This window comes from Nerophis lumbriciformis, linkage group LG20 (genome assembly GCF_033978685.3).
Source record: "Nerophis lumbriciformis linkage group LG20, RoL_Nlum_v2.1, whole genome shotgun sequence".
NCBI classification, from domain to species: domain Eukaryota; kingdom Metazoa; phylum Chordata; class Actinopteri; order Syngnathiformes; family Syngnathidae; genus Nerophis; species Nerophis lumbriciformis.
Window position 1 is genome coordinate 1,674,720 of NC_084567.2, and position 22,781 is coordinate 1,697,500.

Genomic DNA, 22,781 nt, shown 5'->3' on the forward strand with positions numbered 1-22,781 from the left:
GCTACGAACTGTACTTACCGGCGATGTAAACCGAAGGAGACATTTCCGTAATGAAAGCTGCAACACCCTTTTTTAGATCCCATCATCACTGCAGCATTATCGGCAGCAAAGCAAACCAAATTCTGCCAAGGAATTTCGTTTGAGTCTTATTTCTTCCGCGAGTATTTTGTAAATGTTTTGGCCTGTGGAAGCCGTATTGCATTCCCTCAAAGACAGAAGTACTGACAATACTTTTCCAATGTCGTCATCGAAATATGGAACACAAATGGGGTACAGTTTTACATCGTCGTCATCGGTGCTGCCGTCAGTCGACATGCTAAATGGTTCCGTCTTCATGACATCGGCGATACTTTTTGAGGATTCTGTTCCAAGACACTGAATAATGTTTGATGTTTTGGTTCGACCACATCCATATTTTTTGGCGATTTCCGAGTCGGGAAACATTTTCCGAAATAACTGTCCCATGTGATCAGCCAGTGCGATTGGAAGTCCATGCTCAATTATTGCCTCCGTAAATAAAACTTCGGCATTTATCACATCCAAAGAATCTGTTTGGGCGACGAAAAACGTTGAAAGTTGTCCACTTGTATCGCTAGCAACGGCATTAGACTTGTGTTTTTTTGTCCCAACGTGGTCTTTTACATCGCTAATTCCTCCGTGTCCCATCGAAAAATCTTGTCTGCACAAGGTGCAATTCGCGTAGTTTTCACCCTTTTTTGGAACGGATAATTATTCCCGGATAGGCTTTTGAATATTCTTCACGGAATGACTGCAGTTTTCTTTTCGGTTTAAGACTCGTTTGCCATTTTTCTCCGGCTGATTCCATGATCGTTCGCTCGTTTGGAAACAATGGCAACTGGTGCCTCGTGCTTGGCAGCGGTGCTATAAATAGCCTCGCGCATGGCATTCGGAATGGCTCGATAGGAAGTTACGGGAAGCAGGGTCGATTGTCATTGTTGTTACGCCATTTCGTGAATAAAACTTTTTTTTAAATATTTTTTTTTAATTAATGAAAAACCGTATTTTTTATCACTGCAACCGTAACCCGGAATAGGTTGATGAAAACCGTACTAATTACGGGAAAACCAGAGTAGTTGGCAGGTATGTGTGTGTGTGTGTGTGTGTGTATGTATGTACCGTATTTTCCGCACTATTAGCCGCACCTAAAAACCACAAATTTTCTCAAAAGCTGACAGTGCGGCTTTTAACCCGGTGCGCTTTATATATGGATTAATATTAAGATTCATTTTCATAAAGTTTCGGTCTCGCAACTTCGGTAAACAGCCGCCATCTTTTTTCCCGGTAGAACAGGAAGCGCTTCTTCTTCTACGCAAGCAACCGCCAAGGTAAGCACCCGCCCCCATAGAACAGGAAGCGCTTCTTCTTCTACTGTAAGCAACCACCCGCCCGCGTAGAAGGAGAAAAAGCGCGCGGATATCACCGTACGTTTCATTTCCTTTGTGTGTTTACATCTGTAAAGACCACAAAATGGCTCCTACAAAGCGACCGGGATCCGGTTCATGAAGAGACGCAATCTCTCCATCCGCACACGGATTACTATTTCACAGCAACTGATATTCCTGTGAACCGCACTGTGGATACAACGGGAGCACGTACGGTGAATATTCGCACCACAGGGAATGAGAAGTCATCCTTCACTGTGGTTCTAGCTTGCCATGCTAATGGCCAGAAACTTCCACCCATGGTGATATTCAAAAGGAAGACCTTGCCAAAAGAGACCTTTCCAGCCGGCGTCATCATAAAAGCTAACTCGAAGGGATGGATGAAGAAAAGATGAGCGAGTGGTTAAGGTAAGTTTAAGTTTACGCGAAGAGGCCGGGTGGCTTTTTTCACGCAGCTCTGTCCATGTTGATATACGACTCCATGCGCGCCCACATCACGCTGGTTTTTAATATATTATTAAAGTTTGACTGACCTATCTGACTGTTTTTTTGACATTCCTTTAGCGCAGTTAGATGCGGCTTACAACACGGGGCGGCTTATAGGTGGACAAAGTTTTGAAATATGCCGTTCATTGAAGGCGCGGCTTATAACCCAGGGCGCCTTATGGTGCGGAAAATACGGTATGTGAAAGTTGGACTCTGACCTTGTTTACGTCTTTGACGACCATCCTAAAGTCTTTTGAATCGATGAGAATGATCAAGCAGCTAAAGAGTGAACAATTCATGGTCATTAACCTGAATGACTCACCAGATGGCAGCCATTACACTGTCAGTTGGAGGCCAGGTTCCTCATGCAACTGCTGACGTCTACTGTCGAAGGATATGAGGGAAGTTGATGGCTCGTCACAATAAAAGCCTCATTATGACACCACTTCCTGTTCAACACTCGAAGGGCTGTGATTGGTTGCGATGGCGCTGACTGTTGTCCACTTGAGTAAAGTCTTCCTCTTCCAGCGAGAAGGCGGCGAGCAGCGGGTCAAAGTCGTGTCCGTGCACTTCCTGCTCCGCCCCCAGCTTCTGCAGCGTCTCCTGGAGGCGTGGCCTCTCGTGCTGCTGCAGGAAGTCGATGATTTCTGGGGAGCAGCGCGGTACCATCAGACAGACACGGGGGGGACAGACGGGTCGTGGTACCATCAGACAGACACGGGGGGGGACAGACGGGTCGCGGTACCATCAGACAGACATGGGGGGGACAGAGGACAGACGGGTCGTGGTACCATCAGACAGACACGGGGGGGACAGAAGACAGACGGGTCGCGGGACTACAGACCTCCGTAGGACCGGCGGAACCAGTTGGGAACTCTGGAAACTTTCAGCCTTTGGAAGATTTCCTGGACTCCACGTGGAGTCATGCTGGTGGAACACAACCTGAGTCTCAACATTTGAACTGGACCACCTCTCACCTCTGACCTCTGACCTGTGACCTCACCCCACAACCTCCGCCACCTTGTCCCAGTCCACGTCGGCACAGTCGTCCACCTCCATGTTGTACAACCTGCAACATGTCCAATGCCATTAACACACAATAGGCCAGCTAGTCGGAGAACATGAGGATGACATGAGAAGACAACATGAGAAGACTGAGAACGTGAAGATTTGGTGAGAAGACAACATGAGGACATGAGAAGACAACATGAGCACATGAAGATGACATAAGACAACATGAGGATGACATGAGAAGACAACATGAGAACAAGAGGATGACATGAGAAGTCTATGAGAACGTGAAGATTTGGTGAGAAGACGACATGAGAACATGAGGATGACATGAGAAGACTAAGAACGTGAAGATTTGGTGAGAAGACAACATGAGAACATGAGGATGACATGAGAAGACAACATGAGAACATGAGGATGATATGAGAAGACAACATGAACACGTGAAGATGACATAAGAGAACACGAGGATGACATGAGAAGACTATGAGAACGTGAAGATTTGGTGAGAAGACATGAGAACATGAGGATGACATGAGAAGACTAAGAACGTGAAGATTTGGTGAGAAGACAACATGAGAACATGAGGATGACATGAGAAGACTGAGAACATGAAGATTTGGTGAGAAGACAACATGAGAACATGAGGATGACATGAGAAGACAACATGAGAAGACTGAGAACGTGAAGATTTGGTGAGAAGACAACATGAGGACATGAGAAGACAACATGAGCACATGAAGATGACATAAGACAACATGAGGATGACATGAGAAGACAACATGAGAACAAGAGGATGACATGAGAAGTCTATGAGAACGTGAAGATTTGGTGAGAAGACGACATGAGAACATGAGGATGACATGAGAAGACTAAGAACGTGAAGATTTGGTGAGAAGACAACATGAGAACATGAGGATGACATGAGAAGACAACATGAGAACATGAGGATGATATGAGAAGACAACATGAACACGTGAAGATGACATAAGAGAACACGAGGATGACATGAGAAGACTATGAGAACGTGAAGATTTGGTGAGAAGACATGAGAACATGAGGATGACATGAGAAGACTAAGAACGTGAAGATTTGGTGAGAAGACAACATGAGAACATGAGGATGACATGAGAAGACTGAGAACATGAAGATTTGGTGAGAAGACAACATGAGAACATGAGGATGACATGAGAAGACAACATGAGCACGTGAAGATGGCATAAGAGAACACGAGGATGACATGAGAAGACTATGAGAACGTGAAGATTTGGTGGGAAGACGACATGAGAAGACTAAGAATGTGAAGATTTGGTGAGAAGACGACATGAGAACATGAGGATGACATGAGAAGACTAAGAACGTGAAGATTTGGTGAGAAGACAACATGAGAACATGAGGATGACATAAGACTGAGAACAAAGATTTGGTGAGAAGACAACATGAGGACATGAGAAGACAACATGAGCACGTGAAGATGACATAAGACATGAGAACATGAGGATGACATGAGAAGACAACATGAGAACACGAGGATGACATGAGAAGTCTATGAGAACGTGAAGATTTGGTGAGAAGACGACATGAGAAGACATGAGAACATGAGGATGACATGAGAAGACTGAGAACGTGAAGATTTGGTGAGAAGACAACATGAGCACATGAAGATGACATAAGACAACATGAGAACATGAGGATGACATGAGAAGACAGCATGAGGACATGAGAAGACTGAGAACGTGAAGATTTGGTGAGAAGACAACATGAGGACATGAGAAGACAACATGAGCACATGAAGATGACATATGAGAACATGAAGATGACATGAGAAGACAACATGAGGACATGAGAAGACTGAGAACGTGAAGATTTGGTGAGAAGACAACATGAGCACATGAAAATGACATAAGACAACATGAGGACATGAGGATGACATGAGAAGACAACATGAGGACATGAGAAGACTGAGAATGTGAAGATTTGGTGAGAAGACAACATGAGCACGTGAAGATGGCATAAGAGAACACGAGGATGACATGAGAAGACTATGAGAACGTGAAGATTTGGTGGGAAGACGACATGAGAAGACTAAGAATGTGAAGATTTGGTGAGAAGACGACATGAGAACATGAGGATGACATGAGAAGACTAAGAACGTGAAGATTTGGTGAAAAGACAACATGAGGACATGAGAAGACAACATGAGCACATTAAGATGACATAGGACAACATGAGAAGACTATGAGACGTGAAGATTTGGTGAGAAGACAACATGAGGACATGAGAAGACAACATGAGCACATGAAGATGACATAAGACAACATGAGAACATGAGGATGACATGAGAAGACAACATGAGAACACGGGGATGGCATGAGAAGTCTATTAGAACGTGAAGATTTGGTGAGAAGACGACATCAGAAGACATGAGAACATGAGGACGACATGAGAAGACTAAGAACGTGACAATTTGGTGAAAAGACAGCATGAGGACATGAGAAGACAACATGAGCACATGAAGATGACATAGGACAACATGAGAACATGAGGATGACATGAGAGGACAACATGAGAACACGAGGATGACATGAGAAGTCTATGAGAACGTGAAGATTTGGTGAGAAGACGACATGAGAAGACATGAGAACATGAGGGTGACATGAGAAGACTAAGAACGTGAAGATTTGGTTAGAAGACAACATGAGGACATGAGAAGACAACATGAAGATGATGTGAGAAGACAACATGAGGATGACATGAGAAGACAACATGAGGATGACATAAGAGGATGACATAAGACAACATGAGCACATAAAGATGATGGGAGAAGACTGAGAATGTGAAGATTATGTGAGGAGACAACATGAGAACATGATGACATGAGAAGACAACATGAGAACATGAGGATGACATAAGACAACATGAGAACATGAGGATGACATAAGACAACATGAGAACATGAGGATGACATAAGACAACATGAGAACATTAGCATGACATGAGAAGACAACATGAGAACACAAGAATGACATGAGAAGACAACATAAAATGAAGATGTGAGAAGATCACATGAGGATGACATAAGACAAAATGTAAACATGACAATGACATGAGAAGACCACATGTGAAAATGACAATGACATGAGAAGACAACACGATGACATGAGGAGACAACATGAGAACACAAGGATGACATGAGACAACATAAAATGAAGATGTGAGAAGATCACATGAGGATGACATAAGACAAAATGTAAACATGACAATGACATGAGAAGACCACATGTGAAAATGACAATGACATGAGAAGACAACACGATGACATGAGGAGACAACATGAGAACACAAGGATGACATGAGGAGACAACATGAGAACACAACATGAGGACGAACGTAGAAGACAACATGAGAACACAAGGATGACCTTAGAATACAACATGAGAACATGAGGATGACATAAGTAGACAACATGTGAACATGACAATGACATGAGGAGACAACATGAGAACATGAGGATGACATGAGAAGACAACATGAGCACGTGAAGATGACATAAGACAACATGAGGATGACATAACATGAGGATGACATAAGACATGTGAACATGACAATGACATGAGGAGACAACTTGAGAACATGAGGAGGACATGAGAGAACATGAAGACATGTGAACATGACAATGACATGAGAAGACAACACAATGACATGAGGAGACAACTTGAGAACATGAGACAACATGAGGAGGACATGAGAGAACATGAAGACGTGAACATGACAATGACATGAGGAGACAACATGACAACATGAGGATGACATGAGAACACAAGGATGACCTTTGAAGACAACATAAGGAGATGAAACAAGAAAACATGAGAAGAGAAGATGGGAACAACTTGAGAACATTAAAGGACGACATGAGAAGACAACATGGGAACATGAAAAAACGATACGAGAACATGACGACAGAAAAAACAAGATGTGATTAAAACAAGGAGACGACATGAGAAAATGACAAGAAAACAACCTGAGAAGAGAACACGAGGAGATGACAAGAAGAAATGACGCAAAGAAATATATGAAGAGACGCTTTGTGAACATGAGCAGGTGACAACATGAGAAAAAGGTTCTGCTGTGGTCTTACGTATCAATCAGGTGGATTTTGGCCTTCAGTCCTTCAGTTCCTCCACCAAAGTAGCTTTTTGAGAGTCTGTTGTTCAGGATGCTGAACCTGAAGCAGAAGGAAACACTTCATCTTCAGCTGGACCTTCTAGAACCAAGCAGCCATCTTTTTATTCCTGGTGCTGACCGGGAAGGACACGCCCCAATATACACACGCACGGACCACACTTGACAGGAACCTTTTACTGCGAGTCCTCGGACACTTGACAAGAACATTTTACTGCGAGTCCTCGGACACTTGACAAGAACATTTTACTGCGAGTCCTCAGACACTTGACAAGAACATTTTACTGCAAGTCCTCATACACTTGACAAGAACATTTTACTGCAAGTCCTCAGACACTTGACAAGAACCTTTTACTGCAAGTCCTCACACACTTGACAAGAACATTTTACTGCAAGTCCTCGGACACTTGACAAGAACCTTTTACTGCAAGTCCTCATACACTTGACAAGAACCTTTTACTGCAAGTCCTCATACACTTGACAAGAACCTTTTACTGCAAGTCCTCAGACACTTGACAAGAACCTTTTACTGCAAGTCCTCAGACACTTGACAAGAACCTTTTACTGCAAGTCCTCGGACACTTGACAGGAACCTTTTACTGCAAGTCCTCGGACACTTGACAGGAACCTTTTACTGCAAGTCCTCAGACACTTGACAAGAACCTTTTACTGCAAGTCCTCAGACACTTGACAAGAACCTTTTACTGCAAGTCCTCTGACACTTGACAAGAACATTTTACTGCAAGTCCTCAGACACTTGACAAGAACCTTTTACTGCAAGTCCTTGGACACTTGACAAGAACCTTTTACTGCAAGTCCTCAGACACTTGACAAGAACCTTTTACTGCAAGTCCTCAGACACTTGACAAGAACATTTTACTGGAAGTCCTCATACACTTGACAAGAACCTTTTACTGCAAGTCCTCACACACTTGACAAGAACCTTTTACTGCAAGTCCTCTGACACTTGACAAGAACCTTTTACTGCAAGTCCTCACACACTTGACAAGAACCTTTTACTGCAAGTCCTCACACACTTGACAAGAACCTTTTACTGCAAGTCCTCAGACACTTGACAAGAACATTTTACTGCAAGTCCTCAGACACTTGACAAGAACATTTTACTGCAAGTCCTCAAACACTTGACAAGAACCTTTTACTGCAAGTCCTCAGACACTTGACAAGAACCTTTTACTGCAAGTCCTCAGACACTTGACAATAACCTTTTAATGCAAGTCCTCGGACACTTGACAAGAACCTTTTACTGCAAGTCCTCACACACTTGACAAGAACATTTTACTGCAAGTCCTCGGACACTTGACAAGAACCTTTTACTGCAAGTCCTCGGACACTTGACAAGAACCTTTTACTGCAAGTCCTCGGACACTTGACAAGAACCTTTTACTGCAAGTCGTCATACACTTGACAAGAACCTTTTACTGCAAGTCCTCGGACACTTGACAAGAACCTTTTACTGCAAGTCCTCGGACACTTGACAGGAACCTTTTACTGCAAGTCCTCACACACTTGACAAGAACCTTTTACTGCAAGTCCTCGGACACTTGACAAGAACCTTTTACTGCAAGTCCTCAGACACTTGACAAGAACCTTTTACTGCAAGTCCTCACACACTTGACAAGAACCTTTTACTGCAAGTCCTCGGACACTTGACAAGAACCTTTTACTGCAAGTCCTCAGACACTTGACAAGAACCTTTTACTGCAAGTCCTCGGACACTTGACAAGAACCTTTTACTGCGAGTCCTCACACACTTGACAAGAACCTTTTACTGCAAGTCCTCACACACTTGACAAAAACCTTTTACTGCAAGTCCTCGGACACTTGACAAGAACCTTTTACTGCAAGTCCTCACACACTTGACAAGAACATTTTACTGCAAGTCCTCGGACACTTGACAAGAACCTTTTACTGCAAGTCCTCGGACACTTGACAAGAACCTTTTACTGCAAGTCCTCGGACACTTGACAAGAACCTTTTACTGCAAGTCGTCATACACTTGACAAGAACCTTTTACTGCAAGTCCTCGGACACTTGACAAGAACCTTTTACTGCAAGTCCTCGGACACTTGACAGGAACCTTTTACTGCAAGTCCTCACACACTTGACAAGAACCTTTTACTGCAAGTCCTCGGACACTTGACAAGAACCTTTTATTGCAAGTCCTCGGACACTTGACAAGAACCTTTTACTGCAAGTCCTCAGACACTTGACAAGAACCTTTTACTGCAAGTCCTCGGACACTTGACAAGAACCTTTTACTGCAAGTCCTCGGACACTTGACAAGAACCTTTTACTGCAAGTCCTCGGACACTTGACAGGAACCTTTTACTGCAAGTCCTCACACACTTGACAAGAACATTTTACTGCAAGTCCTCACACACTTGACAAGAACATTTTACTGCAAGTCCTCATACACTTGACAAGAACCTTTTACTGCAAGTCCTCGGACACTTGACAGGAACCTTTTACTGCAAGTCCTCACACACTTGACAAGAACATTTTACTGCAAGTCCTCATACACTTGACAAGAACCTTTTACTGCAAGTCCTCAGACACTTGACAATAACCTTTTACTGCAAGTCCTCAGACACTTGACAAGAACCTTTTACTGCAAGTCCTCGGACACTTGACAGGAACCTTTTACTGCAAGTCCTCGGACACTTGACAAGAACCTTTTACTGCAAGTCCTCATACACTTGACAAGAACCTTTTACCGCAAGTCCTCACACACTTGACAAGAACCTTTTACTGCAAGTCCTCATACACTTGACAAGAACCTTTTACTGCAAGTCCTCGGACACTTGACAAGAACCTTTTACTGCAAGTCCTCGGACACTTGACAAGAACCTTTTACTGCAAGTCCTCATACACTTGACAAGAACCTTTTACTGCAAGTCCTCGGACACTTGACAAGAACCTTTTACTGCAAGTCCTCGGACACTTGACAGGAACCTTTTACTGCAAGTCCTCGGACACTTGACAAGAACCTTTTACTGCAAGTCCTCGGACACTTGACAAGAACCATTAACTGCAAGTCCTCGTACACTTCACAAGAACCCAAGGTTGTAAGTTCTTCAACCTGCCACAAACAGTCTGGACCAGCAGAACTACACCAATTGAACACATCATTCCTCACTGACCATTTCCTGCTGCACTTGAGCCAGTCTCTGGTCTGGACCTCCAGGCTGATCTTGCTCCATGGCAATTTATTACACAGCTGTTCTCGAGTCAGACCAGAACCCCCTGGATTCTTCTGGGCCACAACCGCAAGGTGAGCTTTGACAGCCTTTTTCAACCTGGACACTTCGTCGGAAGTCCAGGGACCTGTATTGGACGCTGAGGAAATACACATGAGAGGACGACATGAGAACATGACATCAGAAGACAACAGGAGGATGACATGAGAACATGGCATGAGGAAACAACAGGAAAACATGAGTAGGCAGCATAAGAACATGAAAAGATGGCAGGAGAAAACAACAGAAGACATGAGAACATGAGGAGAAGACATGAAAACATGAGTAGACGACATGAGAAAACATGGGCGGCATGACAGGATGTCATGAGGACATTAGAAGACAACATGAGGATGACATGAGAACACAACAGGAGAGCATTAGTAGACCACATAAGAACATGAAAAGAAGACAGGAGAAAACAACATGAGTAGATGACATGAGAACATTGGAGACAACATGAGAACATAAAATGTAATGACAAAATAGGACGGCATGACAGAGCGACAGGAAAGGATGAACAGACGAGGTGAGAACATGAAGACAACATGAGAATATCGAGACGACATAAGAACATGAAAAAGATGACAGAAGAAAACATGAGCACATGACTAGATGATATAAAAACATGAGAACACGGAGAAGGCGTGAGAAAATGAGGACGCAACATGAAAACACTGAGACATTAAAAACATGCAAAGATGACACAAGAAAACAACATGAGAAGAAGACATGAGAACATGAATAGACAAGATGAAAACATGACAACTTGAAGACCACATGTGTACACGGAGAGGACTTAAGAACATGAGAAGGTGACATGAGAAAACAACATGAAAACATGAGAACACGAGCGGACGACATGAGAACATGAATAGACAGGATGAAATCATGGCAACTTGAAGACTGCATGAGTACATGGAGAGCACTTAGGGACATGAGAAAACATAAGACCACATGACAACATGAGGAGACATGTCAAGAGAAAACATGAGTAGACAAGACTTAAGAACATGACAAGATGACATGAGAAGACACAAGAACATGAGACTTCAGAACATGCAAAGATGACACAGGAAAACAACATGAGAAGAACACATGAGAACATGAAGAGACGACATGTGAACATAAAATGACATGAGAACATGAAAAAGCATGGAGACAACATGAGAAAACATGAGAAGAAGACACGAGAACATGAGCGGACAACATGAGAACATGAATAGACAAGATGAACAAATGACAACCACATGAGAACATGGACGACTTAGAAACATGACAAAGCCACATAAGACCACATGAAAACATGAACAGATGACATGAGAAAACATGAGACTATGAGAAGATGACATGAGAACATAAGGACATAAAAACATGAGCAGACATGAGAACATGGAGAAGACATGAGAAAATGAGGACGGCTGGACAGGACGACATGAGGACACGAATAGACAAGATGAGGACATTAGTAGGCGAGATGAGAACCCAACATGAGAACAGGGAGAAGACATAACACGCAATGATGTCAAGAGAAAACATGAGAACATGAGTAGACACGAGAACATGAGTAAACAAGATGACAGATGAGGACAACATGAGTATGGAGACGACTTAAGAACATGACAAGATGACATGAGAACATGAGACTTCAGAACAAGCAAAGATCACACAGGAAAACAACATAAGAACACATGAGAACATGAAGAGACGACATGTGAACATAAAATGACACGAGAACAGGAAAAAACATGGATACAACATGAGAACATGACATGAGAACAATAAGAATACTTACACATGGTTACATAGCGCTTCTGTAAAGCGTAAATGCTGCGGTCCATCAGCTTGGAGATCTTTCTCCAATTGTTACCATGTAACTTCTGCAACCTGACCAGCTGATCAAGTTCCTCCTTGGAGAACCTGCACACAGCTGGAACATCAGCATGAACATGCACAACACACAGGTGGAACATCAACATGCACAACACACAGCTGGAACATCAACATGCACACCTTCCACAACACACAGGTGGAACATGAACATGCACAACACACAGATGGAACATGAACATGCACAACACAAAGGTGGAACATCAACATGCACAACACAAAGGTGGAACATGAACATGCACAACACACAGGTGGAACATGAACATGCACAACACACAGGTGGAACATGAACATGCACACCACGCAGGTGGAACATCAATATGCACAACACACAGGTGGAACATGAACATGCACAACACACAGGTGGAACATGATCATGCACAACACACAGGTGGAACATGATCATGCACAACACACAGGTGGAACATGATCATGCACAACACACAGGTGGAACATGAACATGCACACCAGACAGGTGGAACATGCACACCACACAGGTGGAACATCAACATGCACAACACACAGGTGGAACATCAACATGCGCACCACACAGGTGGAACATCAATATGCACAACACACAGGTGGAACATGAACATGCACAACACACAGGTGGAACATGCACACCACGCAGGTGGAACATGAACATGCACACCACACAGGTGGAACATAAACATGCACAACGCACAGGTGGAACATGAACAACGCACAGGTGGAACATGAACAACGCACAGGTGGAACATGAACATGCACAACACACAGGTGGAACATGAACATGCACAACACGCAGGTGGAACATGATCATGCACACCACACAGGTGGAACATGATCATGCACAACACACAGGTGGAACATGAACATGCACACCAGACAGGTGGAACATGCACACCACACAGGTGGAACATGAACATGCACACCACACAGGTGGAACATCAATATGCACAACACGCAGGTGGAACATGATCATGCACACCACACAGGTGGAACATAAACATGCACAACACACAGGTGGAACATGAACATGCACACCACTAAGCAGAGCAGCTGAACCTTCTCTCACCTTCCCATGTGGTTCATCTTGTCAAGCTTTTTAGCCTTCACAAAAACATCCCAACACGTCCTCGGGATTCCATTTGCTGGACACACAACAGACCACCACGTAAACACAAACATAGTGTGTGTGTACAAGCTCGTACACAATATCTAGAACTTAGTGAGTGTACAAGGTCGAAGACAGAATCTAGAACATAGTGTGTGTACAAGGTAGATTACAGAATATAGGATTTAGTGAGTGTACAAGGTAGCACACAGAATCTAGAACATAGTGAATGTACAAGGTCGAAGACGGAATCTAGCACATAGTGTGTGTGTACAAGGTAGAATACAGAATCTAGAACATAGTGTCCATACAAGGTAGAACACAGAACCTTGAACATAGTGTGTGTACAAGGTAGATTACAGAATCTAGGACTTAGCGAGTGTACAAAGTAGAATACAGAATCTAGTACATAGTGTCCATACAAGGTAGAACACACAATCTAGAACATACTGTGTGTACAAGACAGAAAATAGCAAACTCGTGCAGTCCTACCTATGGCCTCCAGGAAGTTATGGTTCACTCGCAACCTTCTGATACCCATCTTCAGGTCGCCGTAGTTCTGAGGGAAGAAAAGGTGATTGGCGGATTCGATGCCCGTCAAGGCCAGGAAGTCTTCGATGTTGTCTTGGATTTGTTGAACCTCATGACGCGTGAAGCGGCCCTGGCGTACAGCCACACCTGGAGGAGGTACAAGTCATCAATACTGCTCCTTTCAAGTACTTTGATACTGCTGCAGGCTTTAACAAGTCCAATTTGAGACTTGGTAAGACTTGTTAAAGACCATTATGAATACATTTCACATCTACACTGACATAAAAGTACAAAAACATGAAGAAAAACCTGAGGCCCAGAAGTAATTGGTAAGTATTTGAATTCATTCACTGCATCTGAGAACAAAAACGTTCCACCTAAATAAAAACAGAAGCCTCTCCATCGCTGGGACGTCTAGCTCTGTTCTCAGTGGGTACTAGGCTCTGTTCTCAGCGGGTACTAGGCTCTGTTCTCAGCGGGTACTAGGCTCTGTTCTCAGCGGGTACGAGGCTCTGTTCTCAGCGGGTACGAGGCTCTGTTCTCAGCGGGTACGAGGCTCTGTTCTCAGCGGGTACGAGGCTCTGTTCTCAGCGGGTACGAGGCTCTGTTCTCAGCGGGTACTAGGCTCTGTTCTCAGTGGGTACGAGGCTCTGTTCTCAGTGGGTACTAGGCTCTGTTCTCAGTGGGTACTAGGCTCTGTTCTCAGTGGGTACGAGGCTCTGTTCTCAGTGGGTACGAGGCTCTGTTCTCAGTGGGTACGAGGCTCTGTTCTCAGTGGGTACGAGGCTCTGTTCTCAGAGGGTACTAGGCTCTGTTCTCAGCCGGTACGAGGCTCTGTTCTCAGCGGGTACGAGGCTCTGTTCTCAGCGGGTACTAGGCTCTGTTCTCAGCCGGTACGAGGCTCTGTTCTCAGCGGGTACGAGGCTCTGTTCTCAGCGGGTACGAGGCTCTGTTCTCAGCGGGTACGAGGCTCTGTTCTCAGTGGGTACGAGGCTCTGTTCTCAGTGGGTACTAGGCTCTGTTCTCAGTGGGTACTAGGCGCCATTTAGCCTTTCTCGAAGAAAAAAAAAACCCTATGCTTGTGTTTTTTTGGCCGTACGAACCGTTCAGATCGCAGAAAGGATCAACGTTCCTTCAGAGTTCCTCGAGAGGTTATCAAAAAGGGTGGAAAAGTGCCAGACTTTACTTCACTCCAGTCCAAGGGAGCAGAGTCGAAGAATGCACCAGACTTTGTTAAAGTTTTATTTAATATACTTTTAACGTTTATTATTTCCCAAGTATTGTCTTGATGTTGTTTGTATTTCTTAAACACACGTTTGCCACGAGCGTTTCGCACCAACTTGGCGAGTCTAAATTAAAGAAAGCAAATGTGAGCAAAACCTAAATGAGATACGTTTTTACCAAAGGCAGCAATCATAAATGAATCTTTCAGCACGTACACAATGTTGACATCTATAGTTATATTTTGATAAACAATCCAATGAATCTTTCAGCACGTACACAATGTTGACATCTATAGTTATATTTTGATAAACAATCATAAATGAATCTTTTAGCACGTACACAATGTTGACATCTATAGTTATATTTTGATAAACAATCATAAATGAATCTTTCAGCACGTACACAATGTTGACATCTTAAGTTATATTTTGATAAACAATCATAAATGAATCTTTTAGCACGTACACAATGTTGACATCTATAGTTATATTTTGATAAAGACGGGGAAAAACAAGCTACTCGTAAACAAACATGGCAGTAGACCCAAAGTTAACTCATGAAATGCAAACTTACCCGAGCAAAACAATGCATATTTATCCGGCAGAGTCTTGATACCAACGTCCTTGACCCACCACACACAAAGAAGTCGTAGACCTCCATGCTTTTCCAAGTTTCCAGCGCTTTCGTGGTGTAAAATGGCATCCAGAGCACAATAGTTACTACTTACGTATAAAATACCACACGGTCTAGCTCCATCCTATCTTGTCGATTGTATTGTACCATATGTACGGCAAGAAATCTGCGTTCAAAGAACTCCGGCTTATTAGTGATTCCCAGAGCCCAAAAAAAGTCTGCGGGCTGTAGAGCGTTTTCTATTCGGGCTCCAGTACTATGGAATGCCCTCCCGGTAACAATTAGAGATGCTACCTCAGTAGAAGCATTTAAGTCCCATCTTAAAACTCATTTGTATACTCTAGCCTTTAAATAGACCCCCCTTTTAGACCAGTTGATCTGCCGTTTCTTTTCTTTTCTCCTCTGCTACCCTCTTCCTTGTGGAGGGGGGGGGGGGGGGGGCACAGGTCCGGTGGCCATGGATGAAGTGCTGGCTGTCCAGAGTCGGGACCCGGGGTGGACCGCTTGCCTGTGCATCGGCTGGGAACATCTCTGCGCTGCTGACCCGTCTCCGCTCGGGATGGTGTCCTGCTGGCCCCACTATGGACTGGACTCTTACTATTATGTTAGATCCACTATGGACTGGACTCTCACTATTATGTTAGATCCACTATGGACTGGACTCTCACTATTATGTTAGATCCACTATGGACTGGACTCTCACTATTATGTTAGATCCACTATGGACTGGACTCTCACTATTATGTTAGATCCACTATGGACTGGACTCTCACACTATTATGTTAGATCCACTATGGACTGGACTCTCACACTATTATGTTAGATCCACTATGGACTGGACTCTTACTATTATGTTAGATCCACTATGGACTGGACTCTTACTATTATGTTGGATCCACTATGGACTGGACTCTCACTATTATGTTAGATCCACTATGGACTGGACTCTTACTATTATGTTTGATCCACTATGGACTGGACTCTCACTATTATGTTTGATCCACTATGGACTGGACTCTCACTATTATATTAGATCCACTATGGACTGGACTCTCACTATTATGTTAGATCCACTATGGACTGGACTCTCACTATTATGTTAGATCCACTATGGACTGGACTCTTACTATTATGTTGGATCCACTATGGACTGGACTCTTACTATTATGTTAGATCCACTATGGACTGGACTCTCACACTATTATGTTAGATCCACTATGGACTGGACTCTCACACTATTATGTTAGATCCACTATGGACTGGACTCTCACTATTATGTTAGATCCACTAAGGACTGGACTCTCATTATTATGTTAGATCCACTATGGACTGGACTCTCACTATTATGTTAGATCCACTATGGACTGGACTCTCACTATTATGTTAGATCCACTATGGACTGGACTCTCACACTATTATGTTAGATCCACTATGGACTGGACTCTCACTATTATGTTAGATCCACTATGGACTGGACTCTTACTATTATGTTGGATCCACTATGGACTGGACTCTTACTATTATGTTGGATCCACTATGGACTGGACTCTTACTATTATGTTGGATCCACTATGGACTGGACTCTTACTATTATGTTAGATCCACTATGGATTGGACTCTCACTATTATGTTAGATCCACTATGGACTGGACTCTCACTATTATGTTAGATCCACTATGGACTGGACTCTTACTATTATGTTTGATCCACTATGGACTGGACTCTCACTATTATGTTAGATCCACTATGGACTGGACTCTTACTATTATGTTGGATCCACTATGGACTGGACTCTCACAATATTATGTCAGACCCACTCGACATCCATTGCTTTCGGTCTCCCCTAGAGGGGGGGGTTACCCACATATGCGGTCCTCTCCAAGGTTTCTCATAGTCATTCACATCGACGTCCCACTGGGGTGAGTTTTTCCTTGCCCTTATGTGGGCTTTGTACCGAGGATGTCGTTGTGGCTTGTGCAGCCCTTTGAGACACTTGTGATTTAGGGCTATATAAATAAACATTGATTGATTGATTGATTGAATAGTTTCATATGTCTGGGAACGAGACCGACGAATAATCCTTGATAGGGACGGGAATGGAAAACCGGTGTTCCCAGTGTATCAATTCCTTGGAATCGCTCGCCATCTAATCAAATGGTTCTCTTATTGCTCCTTCCGGTTGCGTAATGACATCAGATTGCACAATGGTTGACTACCGTATTTTCCGCACTATAAGGCGCACCTAAAAACCACAAATTTTCTCAAAAGCTGACAGTGCGCCTTATAACCCGGTGCGCTTTATATATGGATAAATATTAAGATTCATTTTCATAAAGTTTCGGTCTCGCAACTTCGGTAAACAGCCGCCATCTTTTTTCCCGGTAGAACAGGAAGCGCTTCTTCTTCTACGCAAGCAACCGCCAAGGTAAGCACCCGCCCCCATAGAACAGGAAGCGCTTCTTCTTCTACTGTAAGCAACCACCCGCCCGCCCGCGTAGAAGAAGAAAAAGCGCGCGGATATCACCGTACGTTTCATTTCCTTTGTGTGTTTACATCTGTAAAGACCACAAAATGGCTCCTACTAAGCGACCGGGATCCGGTTCATGAAAAGACGCAATCTCTCCATCCGCACACGGATTACTATTTCACAGCAACTGATATTCCTGTGAACCGCACTGTGGATACAACGGGAGCACGTACGGTGAATATTCGCACCACAGGGAATGAGAAGTCATCCTTCACTGTGGTTCTAGCTTGCCATGCTAATGGCCAGAAACTTCCACCCATGGTGATATTCAAAAGGAAGACCTTGCCAAAAGAGACCTTTCCAGCCGGCGTCATCATAAAAGCTAACTCGAAGGGATGGATGGATGAAGAAAAGATGAGCGAGTGGTTAAGGTAAGTTTAAGTTTACGCGAAGAGGCCGGGTGGCTTTTTTCCCGCAGCTCCGTCCATGTTGATATACGACTCCATGCGCGCCCACATCACGCTGGTTTTTAATATATTATTAAAGTTTGACTGACCTATCTGACTGTTTTTTTGACATTCCTTTAGCGCAGTTAGATGCGGCTTACAACACGGGGCGGCTTATAGGTGGACAAAGTTTTGAAATATGCCGTTCATTGAAGGCGCGGCTTATAACCCAGGGCGCCTTATGGTGCGGAAAATACGGTACATTTTACAAGAAAAGATTGCAACAGTAGTTGCCCTATAAAACTTTTCACGAGATCTTGATGGGCCTTAAATTTAAATGATTGCACATAACCTCAGTCCCAGAGAGTAGGGAACAAGAGTGACTGATGGATGGCAAGCGCTACCTTGTTTCCTGAAGACTCGGAAGCGGTGCAGGTCGTGTTTCAGCATCTTGCTGATCTCCTGCTCGGTGCGTTTCCTCACATTTGGAATAAACTCCTCTAATTCCGTCAGCAAGTCATCGTTGGGCCTGTAAAACACACACAACATCTTTGATCAATACATCGTTCACACTGCCATCACCCCTTTTCTCTCAGACGCCAAGTACAAACCCCGTTTCCATATGAGCTGGGAAATTGTGTTAGATGTAAATATAAACAGAATACAATGATTTGCAAATCCTTTTCAACCCATATTCAATGAATGCACTACAAAGACAACATATTTGATGTTCAAACTGATAAACTTTTTTTTTTTGCAAATAATCATTACCGTATTTTCCGCACCATAAGGCGCCCTGGGTTATAAGCCGCGCCTTCAATGAACGGCATATTTCAAAACTTTGTCCACCTATAAGCCGCCCCGTGTTTTAAGCCGCATCTAACTGCGCTAAAGGAATGTCAAAAAAACAGTCGGATAGGTCAGTCAAACTTTAATAATATATTAAAAACCAGCGTGATGTGGGCGCGCATGGAGTCGTATATCAACATGGACGGAGCTGCGTGAAAAAAGCCACCCGGCCTCTTCGCGTAAACTTACCTTAACCACTCGCTCATCTTTTCTTCATCCATCCATCCCTTCGAGTTAGCTTTTATGATGACGCCGGCTGGAAAGGTCTCTTTTGGCAAGGTCTTCCTTTTGAATATCACCATGGGTGGAAGTTTCTGGCCATTAGCATGGCAAGCTAGAACCACAGTGAAGGATGACTTCTCATTCCCTGTGGTGCGAATATTCACCGTACGTGCTCCCGTTGTATCCACAGTGCGGTTCACAGGAATATCAAAAGTCAGTGGAACCTCGTCCATGTTGATAATGTTCTCTGGCCGGATCTTTTTTTCAGCTATCTTGTTTTTACAATATGCACGGAAAGTAGCCAGCTTTTCTTGAAAGTCTTTAGGCAGTTGCTGTGAAATAGTAGTCCGTGTGCGGATGGAGAGATTGCGTCTTTTCATGAACCGGAAACCTGTCGCTTAGTAGGAGCCATTTTGTGGTCTTTACAGATGTAAACACACAAAGGAAATGAAACGTAATATCCGCGCGCTTCTTCTTCTTCTACGGGGGCGGGTGGTTGCTTACAGTAGAAGAAGAAGCGCTTCCTCTTCTATGGGGGCGGGTGCTTACCTTGGCGGTTGCTTGCGTAGAAGAAGAAGCACTTCCTCTTCTACGGGGAAAAAGGATGGCGGCTGTTTACCGTAGTTGCGAGACCGAAACTTTATGAAAATGAATCTTAATATTAATCCATATATAAAGCGCACCGGGTTATAAGGCACACTGTCAGCTTTTGAGTAAATTTGTGGTTTTTAGGTGCGGCTAATAGTGCGGAAAATACGGTAACTTTAGAATTTGATGCCAGCAACACGTGACAAAGAAGTTGGGAAAGGTGGCAATAAATACTGATAAAGTTGAGGAATGCTCATCAAACACTTATTTGGAACATCCCACAGGTGTGCAGGCTAATTGGGAACAGGTGGGTGCCATGATTGGGTATAAAAACAGCTTCCCAAAAAATGGTCAGTCTTTCACAAGAAAGGATGGGGCGAGGTACACCCCTTTTTGTCCACAACTGCGTGAGCAAATAGTCAAACAGTTTAAGAACAACGTTTCTCAAAGTGCAATTGCAAGAAATTGAGGGATTTCAACATCTACGCTCCATAATATCATCAAAAGGTTCAGAGAATGTGGAGAAATCACTCCACGTAAGCGGCATGGCCGGAAACCAACATTGAATGACCGTGACCTTCCATCCCTCAGACGGCACTGTATCAAAAACCGACATCAATCTCTAAAGGATATCACCACATGGGCTCAGGAACACTTCAGAAAACCACTGTCAGTAACTACAGTTGGTCGCTACATCTGTAAGTGCAAGTTAAAGCTCTACTATGCAAAGCCAAAGCCATTTATCAACAACACCCAGAAACGCCGCCGGCTTCTCTGGGCCCGAGATCATCTAAGATGGACTCATGCAAAGTGGAAAAGTGTTCTGTGGTCTGACGAGTCCACATCTCAAATTGTTTTTGAAATATTCGACATCGTGTCATCCGGACCAAAGGGGAAGCGAACCATCCAGACTGTTATCGACGCAAAGTTGAAAAGCCAGCATGTGTGATGGTATGGGGGTGCATTAGTGTCCAAGGCATGGGTAACGTACACATCTGTAATGCTGAAAGGTACATACAGGTTTTGGAACAACATATGCTGCCATCTAAGCGCCGTCTTTTTCATGGACGCCCCTGCTTATTTCAGCAAGACAATGCCAAGCCACATTCAGCACGTGTTACAACAGCGTGGCTTCGTAAAAAAAAAAAAAAGAGTGCGGGTACTTTCCTGGTCCGCCTGCAGTCCAGACCTGTCTCCCATTGAAAATGTGTGGCGCATTATGAAGCGTAAAATACGACAGCGGAGACCCCGGACTGTTGAACGACTGAAGCTCTACATAAAACAAGAATGGGAAAGAATTCCACTTTCAAAGCTTTGACAATTAGTTTCCTCAGTTCCCAATCGTTTATTGAGTGTTGTTAAAAGAAAAGGTGATGTAACACAGTGGTGAACATGCCCTTTCCCAATTACTTTGGCACGTGTTGCAGCCATGAAATTCAAAGTTAATTATTATTTACAAAAAAATAAATAAAGTTTATGAGTTTGAACATCAAATATGTTGTCTTTGTAGCATATTCAACTGAATATGGCTTGAAAAGGATTTGCAAATCATTGTATTCCGTTTATATTTACATCTAACACAATTTCCCGACTCATATGGAAACGGGGTTTGTAACTAAGTGGCTATGTAACCATCCATCCATCCATTTTCTACCGCTTGTCCCTTTCAGGGTCCCGGGGGGGTGCTGGAGCCTATCTCAGCTGCATTTGGGCGGAAGGCCAATTTAGTGTTGCCAATCAACCTATCCCCAGGTGCATGTCTTTGGAGGTGGGAGGGGCCTATCCCCAGGTGCATGTCTTTGGCGGTGGGAGGGGCCTATCCCCAGGTGCATGTCTTTGGAGGTGGGAGGAAGCCGGAGTAGAACCCACGCAGTCACGGGGAGAACATGCAAACTCCAAACAAAAAGATCCCAAGCCCGGGATTGAACTCAGGACCTTCGTATTGTGAGGCACATGCACTAACCCCTCATCCACCGTGCTTGCCCTGGCTACGTAACCATGGTGACGAAAAGGGAGTGAATGAGAACTCACCGGTCGTCATCGTCGTCGTCTGTATTGCTCTCACACACTTCTTCTCTGCGCCTCTTCTTTTTGCTCTTCTTCGCCCTTTCCACACAGATGTTGCCTTCTGCGCTGTTGGCCGTTGCCATGACAACGTTGTCCTCCTGCGTCTGCGTGTCGACAATGTCCGTGGCAACTGTCTGGCCTGCTGTTGTCGTGGCGACGTCAAGCACACGCTTCCTCTTCTTCTTTTTCTCCATCTTCTCTGCTTCTACCTGTATGGTTGCCATGGTGACCGGTGGCGCTGTCTCTTCCTTCTTCTTCTTCTTCTTGTAAACACTCACTAAGCTACCTTTTTCTTCCTCTTTCTCTCGTTTCTTCTTCTTCTTGTCATTGTACACATCAGCAACAACCAGGCTGTCTTTTTCTCCTTTCTTTTTCTTCTTCTTCTTCTTCTTCACTGTCGGTGTGTCGATGTGGTCCAGCGTGGCAACT

General features: G+C 44.0%; 1 protein-coding gene across 1 annotated transcript in view; it reads right to left on the reverse strand.

Moving 5' to 3' along the window:
- Positions 1-1,967: 1,967 nt before the first annotated feature.
- Positions 1,968-22,781, reverse strand: part of LOC133619732 (transcription termination factor 1-like) — a 23,377-nt gene continuing 2,563 nt past the window's right edge. The window contains exons 2-11 of the mRNA XM_061980975.2: positions 22,317-22,781; positions 19,031-19,155; positions 13,818-14,003; positions 13,287-13,362; positions 12,135-12,259; positions 10,244-10,439; positions 7,039-7,125; positions 2,893-2,958; positions 2,734-2,816; positions 1,968-2,536 (exon numbers count right to left, since the gene is read on the reverse strand). The exon at positions 22,317-22,781 is cut by the window's right edge and continues 91 nt beyond it. Of these exons, the coding sequence (XP_061836959.2) occupies positions 2,343-2,536; positions 2,734-2,816; positions 2,893-2,958; positions 7,039-7,125; positions 10,244-10,439; positions 12,135-12,259; positions 13,287-13,362; positions 13,818-14,003; positions 19,031-19,155; positions 22,317-22,781 (1,603 nt within the window). The 3' untranslated portion in view covers positions 1,968-2,342. The remainder of the gene's footprint in view (positions 2,537-2,733; positions 2,817-2,892; positions 2,959-7,038; positions 7,126-10,243; positions 10,440-12,134; positions 12,260-13,286; positions 13,363-13,817; positions 14,004-19,030; positions 19,156-22,316) is intronic.